At 43.8% G+C, this 16,796-nt stretch overlaps 1 protein-coding gene across 3 annotated transcripts in view; it reads right to left on the bottom strand.

Annotated features, from left to right (window-relative positions):
* USP15 (ubiquitin specific peptidase 15) overlaps positions 1-16,564 on the bottom strand; it is a 78,705-nt gene extending 62,141 nt beyond the window's left edge. For all 3 annotated transcript variants that reach the window (XM_066633276.1, XM_066633277.1, XM_066633278.1), the window contains exons 1-3: positions 16,395-16,564; positions 4,483-4,610; positions 2,026-2,156 (exon numbers count right to left, since the gene is read on the bottom strand). In XM_066633276.1, coding sequence (XP_066489373.1) covers positions 2,026-2,156; positions 4,483-4,610; positions 16,395-16,483 — 348 coding nt within the window. In that variant the 5' untranslated portion in view covers positions 16,484-16,564. The remainder of the gene's footprint in view (positions 1-2,025; positions 2,157-4,482; positions 4,611-16,394) is intronic.
* Between the last annotated feature and the right edge of the window lie 232 nt (positions 16,565-16,796).

The raw sequence follows: 16,796 nt of genomic DNA, 5'->3' as shown, positions 1-16,796 counted from the left end.
ACACTTACCAGAGCCTCCTGCAGCCTTCCGGGAGTGCAGGGAGCCCTGCGCAGCTGTCTGCAGGGCTCCCTGAAGCTTAACAAGTGAAAGTGGTGCAAACGTCGGAGCGCAATCACTCCACTTTCACGTTTGAAGCTTCAGGGAGCCCAGTGGACAGCCGCACAGGGTTCCCCACACCCCCAGGAGGCTGCTGGAGGCTCTGGTAAGTGTACCCAAGCCAATAGCACCGCTGCACGCACACAGATATACAAACGTAACTTACATTTAGGAGTGCTAAATACCATATACCATTACTCATTAATCATACTATGATTAGGTTTCCAAGAAGAAAGCCCCCCCCCCCCCCGGTCGGGCTTTCAAAATCTCTGGTACCTGCACCGTGAAAAGATCTTATCTCTCCTGATAAAGATTTTCAGATTCTCTTCAGACCTGCAGTTTTGTTTTTTTTTGGGGGGGGGGGAACAGACTGTCTCTCAGGAGCCCCTGGAGACATGTCTGTTCATCCACTGTTGGCTCCTCCTCCCAGCTTGTTGTGTTTTTGAAAGTTCAAACAATCAACTATGGTTACTGTGAATAACAGTTTGACACAATGTCTGAATTTAGCCTATATCTCTATAGAAATGGAAAAAAAACTAGAAAAGCTTGATTAACCAGACTCTTTCATGCATTAATGTTGGAACCAAACCAATGTTTCTATTTTATATTCTAAACTTTTGCAAGTCAAAATGCTGATAATAATAATAAAGTTAAAATATCTAATTTACAGGAATATAGCTCACTAGTAGCTTTAACATAGTGACAGAGAAGCAATTTTAATTTAATCCTTTGGGGAATTCAGTTGAGAAAATCAAATTAATTTTATGAAACTGGTTATTAGGTCATTGTTCCTTCTCCTACCTCATGGAAGACAGACTGCCATGGTGGTGATTGAGAGAATGTATAATTTGTAGGAGAAAAGTTGTATAATTCTTGCATTTTCTTGGTCTTTTACCCTTCAACTCCTTTAGGGCGCAGTCCTAACCCCTTATAGCAGTGCCAATGGGATGTATGTTGCATCCTGCAGTTGGGTGTCACTCATGGAGGCCTCCTCAAAGTAAGGGAATGTTTGTTCCCTTACCTCAGAGCTGCATTGCCCTTATGTCAGTGCTGGAAAGCTGGAAAGCACTGACATAAGGGGTTAGGACTGCGCCCTTAATCTTATTTCCTAACTTTACACTGTACTCTTTTTTGCCATTGGGTTTGCTTACGAATAGCAAACAATTGACATTACACTGTTTTGGGTTAGGTTTTGCTTTGCTGAAGACTGTTAGGAAGAGGAAATCAGTTAGAAGTATTTTATGACCAGCCAAATTACTATACTGTACATCCAGTACTGGGCTGCTGAAATAGTATTTAAAAGAATATATATCAAAAAGAACATGGATCATATTGTTTAGTTCTAAGACTAAAACCCCACAAACCAAGTCATTTATGTAACAAACATTAATGTTATTTCCAGCATTCAGAAAACATCAGAACAGTACTGTACATCCAGTAATGGGCTGCTGAAATAGTATTTAAAAGAATATATATCAAAAAGAACATGGATCATATTGTTTAGTTCTAAGACTAAAACCCCACAAACCAAGTCATTTATGTAACAAACATTAATGTTATTTCCAGCATTCAGAAAACATCAGAACATTTTCAAAGTAACATATTGGCTCAGTTCAGAATCCATATGGAACTAGGACTGAATACTAGTTTTGTGAAATGTCTCCTATGTTTGGGTGCCTATCTCCCCACTCCCCTTTGTACACAAAGGGAGGAATTATTCTACTTCTTATCCTGACTTTTATGTTGTGACTTCCAAACAGGGCAATTCAGGCTTATTCCAATCAAACTTTTCAAATAAACAAGATCACAGAGTTTAGATCTCAGGAGAGATACTGGCTTGCATGGGAAGCAGAGGAGAGCATGCCCAAGACTAGGAGACCTCACAATTTTGACAAGCCCAGTACAGATTTCTGCACTCAATAGAAGTACCTTGCGTGCAATTGGTTCTTGGCTTTCCATAAGAGTATACCAGCTAACTAGCTTGTTCCAGCCTTCTGTTGGTAAAAGAATGTAGTCCAGCTCATCAATAAGATGCTCTTTAAGAGACTGACAGTCCCCATCTATGATAAAAAAGTTTTATATTCCATTAGGACAATGTTTAGATGCTTCATTTTTATAATACTTGACTATTTAAACACACACTCTTACACAGAAACTTACAAATAAAAACTTACAGCACAAACTTATACCATTTTATTCAGAAGTAAATCCCACTGTGTTCAATGGGGTTTACTTCCAGGAAAGCATGCATAGAACTGTAGCCTTAGACGATCACAAATGATCAAGTTGGTCTGTGGAACTCCTTGCCACAGGATGTGGTGACGGCATCTGGCCTGGATGCCTTTAAAAGGGGATTGGACAAGTTTCTGGAGGAAAAATCCATTACAGTTAGAAGCCATGAGGTATATGTGCCACCTCCTGATTTTAGAAATGGGCTGTGTCAGATGCAAGGGAGGGCACCAGGATGAAGGTCTCTTGTTATCAGGTGTGCTCCCTGGGGCATTTGGTGGGGCCACTGTGAGATACAGGAAGCTGGACTAGATGGGCCTATGTCCTGATCCAGTGGGGCTGTTCTTATGTTCTAAGTTTTAAGGATCTGAAAAATATAACTGGCAACATATACACTGATGAAGGTAAACAATGTTTTGAACTCACTCTGAAATAATCACTTAAGAAAAAAAGCTTTCTATAAATTGACCATCCTCACTATAAGCAAACACAGACTAGTATGCGGAACCAAAGTGGAATATTCCAAATGCTACAGTTTAAACAGTATATATCTCTGTAAACATGCTTTTTAAAAGTATGAAAGCTTTTAAAAATATGTTTTCATCTTTTATTGTGGAGTGATTTTAGAATATTTACACATATGTACGTAATTTTAAGGATAAGAGAGGCAATATTACCACAAGAATCCTAGTCTAAGAGTTAATCTTACTGATTTAGGTTATATTGTTTCCATTTGTCAGTAGAAATACTCTTTTAGGGAGATTGGACCTATCATAAACTCATTTCAATTAAGAATTTTATTTGCACCAGCTTTTATCTGATATTTAATTTTCAGGAGTTGGTAGAGTACAGATACATACTTTCTAGACTCTGACCGACTAAACTGACAGGTCTCAAACTTACCTTGGCCATGACACCCCCACCAGAGACATCATTAGGGGGTGCGGACTACATCAAGTGATGCACTCGGGGGGGTGACTCGGGGGGGTGACACTCGGGGGGGTATTATTCGAAAATACCAAGATTTTCAGAACTTTGGCTAGTAGTGATTACTAGCCAAAGTTCTGAAAATCTTGGTATTTTCGAATAATACCATCATGTTATGTATCATTTGATGTGTAATTTAATACAATGAAACAAACCATGTTGAAATATCCAGAAAAGGAAAAAAACAAAGGCCTTATGTAACAAAAAGTGTATTCCCTTAACTCAAAACTGACCAACGAGACTGATTGTTCTGATAGTCAATGAGGTGTTATTATGATACAGCAGGAAACCAATAAGGTGCTAGTATGAGTCAGCTCTCATTTCTATACATCTGAGGTAATACTAGAACTCCTAGTGCCCAATCCTACGCATATCTATTCAGAAGTCGGTCCCATTATTGTCAACGTCACTTATTCCCAGGTAACTGCGGTTAGGACTGCAGCCCTATTCAGTTGTGTGTCATCAAGTTGGCCATTTTTTGTTGTTGGTTATTGATTTGTTGGGTGACATGTACTGTTATATATTAAAAGAAATAAAATTAATGGGGGTTATGCCAACCCTAGTAGTGCAACTGCATTTAGGTTGTGTGCATGATATTGTAATTTATTCTGTATGGTTCTGGTACGGGAGGAAGTCCATCATGGGGTGACACAATGAGCTCTCACACCAAGTGATGCAAACCCTGGTGACGCCTCTGGACCCTGCAGCCTCGTCTTCCCAGAGGAGCCGAGTGCTGCCATTTTGAATCTTGCAAAATCTCATGAGATTAAAGATGGTGGTGCCCATATTTCACAAGATTTTGTGAGATCTAAGATGGCAGCACCAAGTAGGGGGACAACTGGGGACATCCTGCAGTGCCTTTTCAGGGTGTTGCAATACACACTTTGGGAACCCCAGGAGTAAGGGAAGTGCAAAGAAGACCAGAAAGAAATCAGGATCCTTGGTTTTTGTTTGTTTAAAACACAAGTAGCTTTCCAAGTAACAGACAGCTGCATCACTACTTTTGTGAAGGTTCAGTAATTTTTTAGTGGTGCTTTTGCGCGGGTGCAATAGCGTCAGGCTAACAAGAGTTGGATTTCTTGTTAGCTGTACATTTCAACCTCTGTACAGACCTGCAGAAGTAAACTGGTACATATGCAGGGAACTTAGCAAACAGTGATAATACATTACCTTTGAGAAGTCCAGAATTATCAATAGGACCAGGATAAACATTCTGATCTCCCATCTGATATTTGTCCCAGCTGTCAAACCCAACATATTTTTTCCATTGTTTGAACCAGCGACTATCCACTAAATACCTTGAAAAGAAGAAAATATATATTTGAAAAGCAGATCAGTCTCACATATCTACTACATTACATACAGTACTTGAATGGCAGTAGTACTGACATTGCATGGTAGTTCACATTATGAAATTATTCAATGTTTCAAATTGGCTTGTGTCACCTTGGTTGATATGAGTTTCCAAAACGGAAATCACTACATTGTACAAAAAGCTATTTTGCAACATATGTATATACATATTGGAAAGATATGATTTGCAGCAGTTTTTTTTGATGCAAGTTCACGTAGTAAAAAAGATCCTTGTACCAGCAATGATCTTACTAATTCATATATACCCTCCCTCACTTAAGTAATTTCCATGTAGAAAAATTCAATGTATTTGATGTACTCTTCCTGCCACTTTGTTCTCTCCTTACAAGTTTTCAGTTATAGAAACTATAGCATTGCATACAATGAATCAAATCAGGGAGAGCTTAGTGATGATGTTGACTGAATTGCTCACTTGAGTGACCGGGGGGGGGGAGGAAAGCGGGGAATTTAGATGCCATCAGGGCCTAAATTCCTGGCATCCACCCAAGAGTTATTAAGGAATTGAAGAATGAAGTTGCAGATCTCTTGACTAAGGTATGCAACTTGTCCCTCAAAACGGCCATGGTGCCAGAAGATTGGAGGATAGCAAATGTCATGCCTATTTTTAAAAAGGGAAAGAGGGGGGACCTGGGAAACTATAGGCCGGTCAGCCTAACATCCATACCGGGTAAGATGGTGGAATGCCTCATCAAAGATAGGATCTCAAAACACATAGACGAACAGGCCTTGCTGAGGGAGAGTCAGCATGGCTTCTGTAAGGGTAAGTCTTGCCTCACGAACCTTATAGAATTCTTTGAAAAGGTCAACAGGCATGTGAATGCGGGAGAACCCGTGGACATTATATATCTGGACTTTCAGAAGGCGTTTGACACGGTCCCTCACCAAAGGCTACTGAAAAAACTCCACAGTCAGGGAATTAGAGGACAGGTCCTCTCGTGGATTGAGAATTGGTTGGAGGCCAGGAAGCAGAGAGTGGGTGTCAATGGGCAATTTTCACAATGGAGAGAGGTGCAAAACGGTGTGCCCCAAGGATCTGTCCTGGGACCGGTGCTTTTCAACCTCTTCATAAATGACCTGGAGACAGGGTTGAGCAGTGAAGTGGCTAAGTTTGCAGACAACACCAAACTTTTCCGAGTGGTAAAGACCAGAAGTGATTGTGAGGAGCTCCAGAAGGATCTCTCCAGACTGGCAGAATGGGCAGCAAAATGGCAGATGCGCTTCAATGTCAGTAAGTGTAAAGTCATGCACATTGGGGCAAAAAATCAAAACTTCACATATAGGCTGATGGGTTCTGAGCTGTCTGTGACAGATCAGGAGAGAGATCTTGGGGTGGTGGTGGACAGGTCGATGAAAGTGTCGACCCAATGTGCGGCGGTAGTGAAGAAGGCCAATTCTATGCTTGGGATCATTAGGAAGGGTATTGAGAACAAAACGGCTAGTATTATAATGCCGTTGTACAAATCGATGGTAAGGCCACACCTGGAGTATTGTGTCCAGTTCTGGTCGCCGCATCTCAAAAAAGACATAGTGGAAATGGAAAAGGTGCAAAAGAGAGCGACTAAGATGATTACGGGGCTGGGGCACCTTCCTTATGAGGAAAGGCTATGGCGTTTGGGCCTCTTCAGCCTAGAAAAGAGACGCTTGAGGGGGGACATGATTGAGACATACAAAATTATGCAGGGAATGGACAGAGTGGATAGGGAGATGCTCTTTACACTCTCACATAATACCAGAACCAGGGGACATCCACTAAAATTGAGTGTTGGGCGGGTTAGGACAGACAAAAGAAAATATTTCTTTACTCAGCGTGTGGTCGGTCTGTGGAACTCCTTGCCACAGGATGTGGTGCTGGCGTCTAGCCTAGATGCCTTTAAAAGGGGATTGGACAAGTTTCTGGAGGAAAAATCCATTATGGGGTACAAGCCATGATGTGTATGCGCAACCTCCTGATTTTAGAAATGGGTTAAGTCAGAATGCCAGATGTAGGGGAGGGCACCAGGATGAGGTCTCTTGTTATCTGGTGTGCTCCCTGGGGCATTTGGTGGGCTGCTGTGAGATACAGGAAGCTGGACTAGATGGGCCTATGGCCTGATCCAGTGGGGCTGTTCTTATGTTCTTATGTTATGTTCTCCTACTGGGTTTACCTCTGGTTCCTGAACCTAGTTTGGGAGGTGGGGAATAATTTGTATTTTATTTGTAATTTGTAAGTTATGGGGGGGGGGGAGTACTTGCAGTGAGAATTGGTTAACGGACAGGAGAATGTTAAAATACAGTATTTTCTTTCAATTCTCCCCTGCAAATGCAACCTTCTTTATTTTTACAAGGAAACTGGGATGGGAACCCACTGTTTAAAAGCAAAAGTTCTATTCCCACAAGAGGCCTCCACCCACTTTTCAGTGATTCTGTCTCCTCCACAGCCCTACCGAGTCCCTTCCATTGCCCTTCTGAATATGCATGAAAGCCAATCATAAGACATTATTGAGGAAACATCACCACACATCTGTGGAGCTGCTTTCGGCATGAAGTTCAAAGCTACTTTGGTCAACACATGCTTCACTTCTAGAAAGCACACACTCAACTATTCAGATGTTACATTACCAAGCACTACGACATTTTTTTTCCTTGCTAGTAAGATGTTGGGTTGTAAAAAAACACACACAAACCTAAAATACAAATCACCACTTAACACTGGATATTGTTTTTGTATTTCATTCCTGTCTGCTGTAAAAAAAATAAATCCAAAATGTTCTACTTGCTGCATGTGTTCAGCCAGACTTACTCCCAGGTAAGCATGTACAGAACTGCAACCTTACATGCCTAATCTGAGTTAGTTTAAAAATAATCTCACATGGATAAACAAATCAAGGTTATTAAGAGATATTGTTTCTGATTACAAGAGATACCCGTGGGCTTGAATTTGTTGTTTGTCATATGACAGTCACACAGATTTGGGAAACAAAGCATCTATAAAGCATGTTAAAAATGCATGTTTGGCAGCATGCCACAGGTACACAGACTGGGGTGATACAACATTTGTTTCCTGCTCCACAGAGTCAAGGCAGAAAGCAACGATTCATATGTTATGAAACGCAGGTTTTTTTTCCTTCAAAAGTGGTAACATAAAATGGTCTAGCACTGAGCTCTAGAAAATTTAGAGGGAGAAGGAGCCTAAAAAGGATACTGTGATAGGATCAGGGAGTGCCAGCCATGTATCACTCCCTAAAAGACAAAAAGACTGGCAACTTGTTGGAACTTGAAACAAGTTTTGCATCATACACGTGGCTCAGCCATCAGATCAGGAGCATTCATACAGAAGGTAAGACAGTAAGAAGTTAACCTTAGGAACCTTCCACCAGGAAGGCACAAACACAGATTTGTGGAGAGGAAAACTTCTATTTCCTCAGGATTTATTTTCTCTGCAGCTGGTCTCATGATGACCTTATGCTAAAATCCTGAAACACTCCATTTCACCTGTTGTAATTTTGCTTCAGTAAGATCAAGAGAACTGAAGTCCTTCCTCTAGCCATTGCCAAACAGAGTTTTATCCTCACCAATTAATGTGCTATTAAAAAAATAGACATTTCTAATATTTAGACTGCAATCCTATACAACAGCGATTCCCAAAGTCCTACTCGGACTTTGAGACCACAATAAGTCTTTGCGGGGCCGGAGGATGGCAGGGACACAATTCCCAAGATTGTGCTGCTGCTGAGGACAGAAGAGCAGTTGTACTTAATGAAGTAAGCACTAGCATCTGGGGGGCGCGGGGAGCCTCATGGACGCCTCCACAGGGCTCCTCAAGCCTCTAGAACAGGGGTGTCCAAACATTTTGGCAGGAGGGCCACATCATCTCTGTGACACTGTGTTGGGGGCAGGGAAAAAGAATTAATTTACATTTAAAATTTGAATACATTTACATAAATGAATAATAATACTGTTATTAATAATAATAATATTATTATATTAATAATAATTATTCCCCTGGGAGCTGGGGATAAGAATAGGCCCTCAGTTTGGCTGTACTTGTCGTAAGAGGCGACTAAACAGCCACCGGGTAGATGAGACTCGTCAGCCTGGGAAGGCAGCTCATCTGAGAGAAGGAAAACTCTGATCCCAAACCTCCACTGCCTTGTGGCTACATCCAGTTGTGGAAAAGGCTTCAGGAGACAACCTCGAGGCAAAAGCCGGAGCCGGAGTCCCTGAGGTAGTTCATGACTGAACACAGTCACGTTCTAGCAACTCCTGCGACGCCGCTGGAACCAACCGTATTGGCCTCTGCCTTTCCATTGGACCATTTCAGCGACGTGGAGAGGGGGGATTTGCTGCATGGGTAACAGCCTATCCTCCATACCTACTTTACCCAGGCTTCGCGCACTGGAGAGGACACTCTGTTCCAGAACCACCATTCAGAGCGTGACACCATAGTCTTCCGAGACTGAAGGATGCCAACTCAATAATAATTAATACTATATTAATAGTATTAATAATAATACTGTTAATAATACTTTTGTTAATAATAATAATAATAATAATAGAAATGAAACTTATATGAATGAATGAAGGTCTTGTGATAGTTCAAAGCCTATAAAAGACCTTGCGCAAAGCATGGCCAGCCTTTCCTTCGCTACCAGTGCTGCTTCACAGACGTGAAACAGCAAGCAACAGAGGGAGCCCTTGGCTTGCAGCTTGCGTGAGAGGTCGAACAGTCGGCTCTCACACTGAGAACAGTCATATCAAGCCAGTGTGGTATCCAGCAAGTCTCCAGTGGGCCAGAGGCTCACTGGAGACTGGGGGCTCCTCGTGGGCCGGATTGGGGGTCCCCCAAAGGTTGAAAACAGCCCTGGGTCAAGGTTTGGACACCCCTGCTCTAGAAAGCTAAAAATTGTGATTGGAAATCACTTCCTATTTTGGAAATGCAACCCAGAAGTGGTTTTCAATTGCAATTTTTAGCTTTTTAGAGGCATGGGGAGCACTGCAGAGGTGTCTATGGGGCGCTCTCTCACACACACACAGGTCGGCACTCGCTTTGGTAAGTACAACCCCCCCTTCTGTCTCCAGCAACAGCACAATCCTGGGGAATCACATGGCTGCCCCGCCCACCCCACCTCTTAACAGGCCAGGGATGAGTGCTTCCCTGGTTGGTGGGTTGCAACCCACCAGTTTGGCAACGACTGCTATACAGGTGTGCCCCCTTAGCCACGCGAGTTCCGTTCTGGAACCCCCCCCCCCATGGATAGCCAAAGCCACAGATAAGGGCAAATGCCCATCCCCACGGTCTGGATCCTCCAAAAGGGAGGGGAGCCCAACTCCCCTCCCCTCAGAGGGTCTTCTGAGCTCAGCAAAGGCCACGAACCTCTGAGCTCAACAGAGGCTGCAGTCCACAGCCTCTGTTGAGTTCAGACAGAGCTCAAAACACATGACTTCCAGTTTAACTGAGAAACCGGAAGTGACACTTTAAATGACTTATAAGGCATTGGGTGGCCCAGAGAAGCCAGGGAGAGCGTGCGTGGTGGGGCCCTGCAGACCCAATCTGAAGATAATTGAATCTGTGGATACGGGATCCAAGGATATGGGAGCCCCCCTGCACACGCATTTCTGGGAGAAAGTCCCAGTACAATGGGATTTACTTCTGAGTAGATATGCAAAGGACTCCAGTACTGACAAAATGAACTTAAAACTTGAATCAAAGTCAAAGATTGTTTATTGTATTAGCTAATAGCCATTACTTAAAACTTGAATCTATATAACAGGTATTTGAAAATGCTATTTACTTTGCTCAGAAGTAAACCCATTGTGTTCAGTAAGACTTTGATTGTAATCCCATCTTACTCACTGGAAACAAACACCTCTAGTTTTAAGCAATCAGATCAGAAAAAACCGATTTGCCACTTTCTTCTCCAGCGTTTCAAAAACGTTAGTATGGAAGTGGCTTACTGACAGTGTTCAAAACAGAGGCCTGATAGGTTGTTTCCAACCTATCTTTCTAATCAGGAAGCAAACATGAATCAGGTTGAGAACTGTTAACTCTTCTATGCTAGCATTGTCATATTTTACTTGTAGTTCACATACAGCCACTTCTGATAACAATAGGTTGAGTCTTAAACTTCAGGCATTACTATAGGTGCAATCCTATGCACACTGATCTGGGATTAAGTCCCACTGAAATATATGAGACTTTCTCCTGAAAAAATATACATAGGACTGAACTGTAAATTCCCTGGAATTAGTCACAATTCACTTTCCCAGTGGTTTTTATAGTGATAAGTCAGGATTCATCTTCTTAGGATACAACTCATTTTCATTAATGAGCTACCAAGAATAATATGCAAACAGAATTACACAAGCAAAGAACAGATTTGCTCCAAGAACCCTAACCTTGGTGATGACAGCATAGAAAGGTACACAATACTGCTCATTTATATTAGGAGAGAAAGTGCATAGTTATGAAGTCTGATCTTGTTCCCTTGACTATGATTAAGGCATGAAAAGTGCTATATATGCACTGTCCAGAAAAAAACAAAAAATAATTCAGAGATAAATTCAGAGACAAAACACCTTATTTGCTAGATTACATTGGTTGATCTAAATATTCACACTTTGGATCTCACAAGGACTGAATAGGGGGAATATAATATCCAGTTGGCCAGTTAATCATATCTTTGTCAGCAGAAGACAACTTTTGAATCATTTCTATAGTGAGAAACAGAATCATAAAGAGTGAACACATAAAAACCTTTGGAGAGCGACTCCCAGTTTGTCTGAAACCATTGGAGAGCCACTCCCAGAGTGTATGGACCATACTGATCTAGATGGCTGACTATAAGGCAGCTTTCTATTATCCGATCAATTTTAAAACAATATAAGAATGCCTTTACTGTTAGGATTAGGCCCATTAACATCAACAGGATTGCCCATGATAGCAAATTTTCCAGTTCCATTCCAATTATGGTAGTTTTCAAAAAACTTGATGTAATACTTTTAGTACAAATGGCATAGCTATGGGTGCGGATAAAATGATATGAATAAAGGGATTCTGGTGTTTGCATAGTTTCTCAAAATACAGAAAGATTTTAAAATAAAATAACAGTACTATTCACTATACAGGATTCATGCTTAAACTTGGTTTTAACATCAACTCCCCTACAGCTTAAGATAGCAATTCTCAAACTCTCAGGGAGTTTTTGTGGGGGAGAGGGGGAAGCAGTGAAGCAATCACCAGAATCGTGTCACGGTCAAGGGGTGCAGGGGCTTGTTTAGACTTACCAGAGGCTGGAGGAGGCTCCTGGGGGTGCAGGGAGCCCCATGCCAACCTCTGCAGGGCCCCCCCGAAGTGTGCAAACTGACAAAATAATTATTGTGACCCACTTCTGGTTTCATAACCGAAAACTGGAAGTGGGTCACAATTTTTATTTTGTGTGCCTGCGCGCTTTGGGGGCCCTGTGGAGGCTGGCATGGGGCTCCCCCCACTCCCAGGAGTCTGCTCCAGCCTCTGGTAAGTCTATGCAAACCCCTGCGCCCCTCGACAGCGACACGATTCTGGTGATCGCTGCCTCTCCCCCTCCCTGCTCTTAAGGGTATAGAGGCCAGGGCCCTCTGGCTGGGGCATTGCGACTGGTTTAAGAGGAAGTTTTATTCTAATATACTAAGTAGAGATTTTTTGTACTATAGTTATTTAGGGTTTCCTCTAACAACACAAACATGTTTATTCTGTCGTGAAACCCACTGGGATCAGGGTAAACAAATACGCATGCGCATGACAACCAAATACGGTGGTCAGCTACCTATGCTGACTTTTTCCATCTTTGGTGCACATACAACTTAGGCCCAATTGTATTTATCTTTCCATCAGCGATGCAGCCATGCCAAAGGGGCTTATGCTGCATCCTGCTGTGAAGGGGCAGTCACAGAGGTCCCATCAAGGTAGAAGAACATTTGTTCCCTTACTTCCAGACTGCACTGTGGCTTCATCAGCACTGAAAACTGGATAGGATTTAGCCCTTAAATTCAGGTTTACTGGCCAAAGATTATGAGAGTTATCACCCAGATTTCAGGGACAGTTCTGACATGGATCCTTCAGCAGTATATTATTTGGATTCCTGACTTCAATTACCTGTAAAACCATTAATATTGATCTTACTGATTGCTGCTAAGGTTGTTTTACCTAAGCACTGTGGAAAAGTCACAATGCCATATATGAAAGAATGAAAAAAATGAAAAAATATTTAGTAAATAAACAAATAGGACCCTAAAACTTACAAAAATAGATACTGACAAACAATATATGGACAAGAAACATATTTACTAGTTCTAATGTTTTGGTTTATTGCTATTTCTAAATTTCTGGAATTCACACTGAAATTTTGAACACTAAATAGCAAATTGTTTTTGTACCTACAACTAAAAAGAACAAAAACAGCCTAATTGCAGCTGGCAACCATACTTTAAATGTTGATGACCAGAGAAGGAATATGCTTCGTTTTTAAGCCACCAGCACCACAGCAAGGCAGGGTCTCTCTTTCCAGATGATGCCAGACCATCAGGTTCAGCAACTTGGGTTGAAAGAGAAGCGTTGCCACAATTACACATACATAGCCTACGACCGCTGGTCTGCAAATTTCTTTATCAGGCAGCTGCTACAAGAGTGATACACTTTACAGCACACTTCAGAAGCAAGCCCTACTATGTTCAGTGCACTCAGGTAAGCACCCACAGGATTGCAGCTTTAGATTACTTCTATGGTGCATAAAACAACACTGAGCCTTGAATGTTACAGAAACCACAACTGGCCACCAAGCCCAGTCAAGACTTGTAGATCCATGACTGGGACATTGTTGTTCAGTTGTGTCCGATTCTTCATGACCCCAAGGAACCACAGCACACCAGGCCCCCCGTTTACCACTAACTTCTGGAGTGCGCCCAAATTAATGTTCATTGCCTCTGTGACACTATCTAACCATCTCATCCTTTGCCATCCCCTTTTCGTTTTGCCTTCAATTTTTCCCAGCAACAGGATCTTTTCTAAAGAGTCCTCCCTTCTCATGAGATGACCAAAGCTTCAGACTGGGACATACTCCTTATTAACTGTGTTTAGAATTATGTAGTGTTTTATGAGGCCAATATCTGTAGATAATTCGAGCTCTTACAAACTTACAAACTTATAAACACATACCTGCTCAACACAATGTGACTTATATATGCAAAGGATTGGGTTGTATGACTATGCTACAGAAGTTAGATGGAAACTAGTGCCCCTAGTAAGTGCACATGGTAAATCAAGATTCAAATCCCCTCTCAGTCATGAAGCTTACTTGGGCCAGTCACAGTCTCTCAGACTCTCCTGCCTCACAAGGGTTCTCTGAAGATAAAATGAAGATAAAACTATGAATGCTTGTCTAAGCTCCTTGAAGAGGAAGAGATTTACATAACAAATTATTCATCTAGTTGTTTTTTTTTCTTTTCAATGACAGAGCAGAAGATAAATTGCAGAGAGTTTGTTCTCATACCAGTACCGTCCTCAAAAACACTCCTATAAAACTAGAGATTATGGTTGGGATATAACTATACCATAGTAAGTTTTACATAGCACACTTCAAGAGTTCAAAAAGCTACAAGTACACTCTCAGTTATTCTAATAACAGGCCTGTTAGGAAGGCAGCATTACCATACACAGAAGAGCTGAAGCGACAGTAACATGTATAAGGTCGCCTGGAGGACTATAAGGAACGGCTTAATGAACACGTATAGTACTATTAATCAGACAGGTGAGCAAAAAAGCCAAGGAAAATATTTGTTTAGACTGCACTCATATAACCAGGGTGATCAAACTGCAGCTTGCAAACCACATGTGGTTCTTTGACATATAACGTGCAGCTCTCAGAAATACACTTGCTCAGCTCCTTTTTGAATCACACTAACAAATTTTCAAGTTTTATAATTACTGTATTTACCAGGTATAAACAGACAGCCCAATCCTATCCACACTTTCCTGGGAATAAGCCCCATTGACTCAAATGGGACTGACTTCTGAGTAGACATGCATAGGATTGGGCTGTGAGTCCACTGGATTAAAACACAATGTTCATGATGAGTAAGTATATTTAAGAACTTAAGTACTTCTTAAATACTGCAGCTATCAAACATCTGCTTTCAAATATCTGAAGTTTATTCTATGTGGCTCTTACGTTAAACAAGTTTGGCCACCCCTGATATACACACTTGGCTGAGAATAAGTCCCACTGAATTCTTCTTCTGAGTAGACATACACTAACTTTAATATCTTGTTGCTTATATGCTTGCACATATCCACTGCACTTACAGAAATCAAGAAGATACATTTTATTTATATTAAAAAGGAACCCTAATTCAGCAAAGCCAACATGAGTTTGCTTAAGGCTATTGAAAAGTTCTAAATTGCTTTTTTTAAAAGATTGGGCTAGTTCATATATCTCATAGTTCCCAGATGGGCAGCAAGTGTCTGTATAAACCGATACCTCCTTCTTGGGTACTATACTGTGCAAGAAGCCTCAAAAGGCTTTTGCGTGCTGCCAAGTGCCATGCAGGGCTTTGCCTGACCGTGGAATGGCTCCGACGGATGGGAAGCGTGGTGGGCAGAGGTGGCAGCTGCTGGGGCAAGGTGAACATAGCTCTCAGGGCACTTGCCACCCATGCCACAGCCCCAGGTCCACTACTGCCCAAGGTAGGGGAACAAACGTTCCCTTACCTTGAGGAGGCCTCCGTGACCGCCTCCCCACCACAGGATGCAGTGCATGCCCCACTGGCATAGCTGCACTGGCACTGGAAAACTGCATAGGATTGGGTCCTTAGAGCCCAATCGTATGCTTGTCTAGTCAAAAGTAAATCCCATTATAGTCAATGGGGCTTACTCCCAGATAAGTGCGGATAAGATGGCAGCCTAAGTGTGCCTAATCCACACTTTCCTGGGAGTAAGCGCTACTGACAATACTGGGACTTCTGAGTAGACAGGGCTAGGATTGGGCTCTAATGCTGCAATCCCACCCACACGTCCCTGGGAGGAAGCCCCATGGACTATAATGGGACTGACTTCTGAGTAGACAAGCATAGGGTTGGGCTCTGAGGCTGCAGTCCCATCCACATTTCCCAGGAAGGAAGCCCTGTTGAGTTTGATGGGACATGCATGCCCAGGATGGGGCTCTGAGGCTGCAGTCCCACCCACACTTCCCTGGGAAGAAGCCCCATTGATTATAATGAGGCTTGGGGCAGAATCCTAAACAGGTCTACTTAGCAGTAAGTCCTATTCTGCTCAATGGGGCTACTCTCAGGAGAGAGTGGCTAGGACTGCAGCCTACTTCTGCCCAGGAGGGGGCTGCGAGGCTGCAGACCCACCCGCACTTCCCTGGGAGCAAGCCCACGGGACTTACTCCCAAGTAGACAGGCGCAGGATGGGGGTCTGAATCCTCCCGTCATCCAAATCAACTTCTGGATGGGGAGGGTAACAGCGGCCCCTCCCCTCCCCTGGCCCAAACTGAGGAGGCGAGGCTGCAATGGAGGGCGCCGGGAGGCTGCCTGGGGCCCCTGGAGACGGGGGAAGCTCTCGCCTCGCAGGCGCCCGCGCAGGGGCTCAGGTGGCGGGCAGGGGCGCGAGCAGCACCCGCACCAGGCGGCCCCTCCCTCGAGGCGAGGGCGCCTGAGGCGCCCGCCCGTCAGTCCAGCCCCCGCCCGCGCCTCACCAGGTGTCGCCCTTGCGGAGCGCCGTCTTGAGCAGCGCGGCGACGTCGGAGCGCTGGGTGTCCAGGTCCGCCGCGCCTCCCTCCGCCATCGCTCCCGGCCGGCCCGCGGTGACGGCGGCAGCTGCGAAAGGGGCACGGCGGCGCTGACAGGAGCGGCGAGAGCGGGCCGCGCGGCATGCTGGGAGTGACGCCCCGCCCCGCCGCCCCGCCCCGTTCCCACGCCCGCCGCTGGGCGGCAGGGAGGGCTGGGCGGCCCGGAGCTCTGTGGGCAGCGCCACCCGGCGGGCGGGAGGACTGGGGCGGTTCCCTGGCCGCGGCAGCAGCCGGCTCGGCCAGCTGCGGGGAACGCGAAGCGTCGCGGCTCCCCTTCGCTCGGGCGGGACAGGGCGCGTCCCCGGGAAC

The sequence above is a fragment of the Tiliqua scincoides genome, chromosome 7 (genome assembly GCF_035046505.1).
Source record: "Tiliqua scincoides isolate rTilSci1 chromosome 7, rTilSci1.hap2, whole genome shotgun sequence".
NCBI classification, from domain to species: domain Eukaryota; kingdom Metazoa; phylum Chordata; class Lepidosauria; order Squamata; family Scincidae; genus Tiliqua; species Tiliqua scincoides.
The sequence above is the reverse complement of the archived record's forward strand: the minus strand, read 5'-3'. Positions and strand labels throughout refer to the sequence as shown.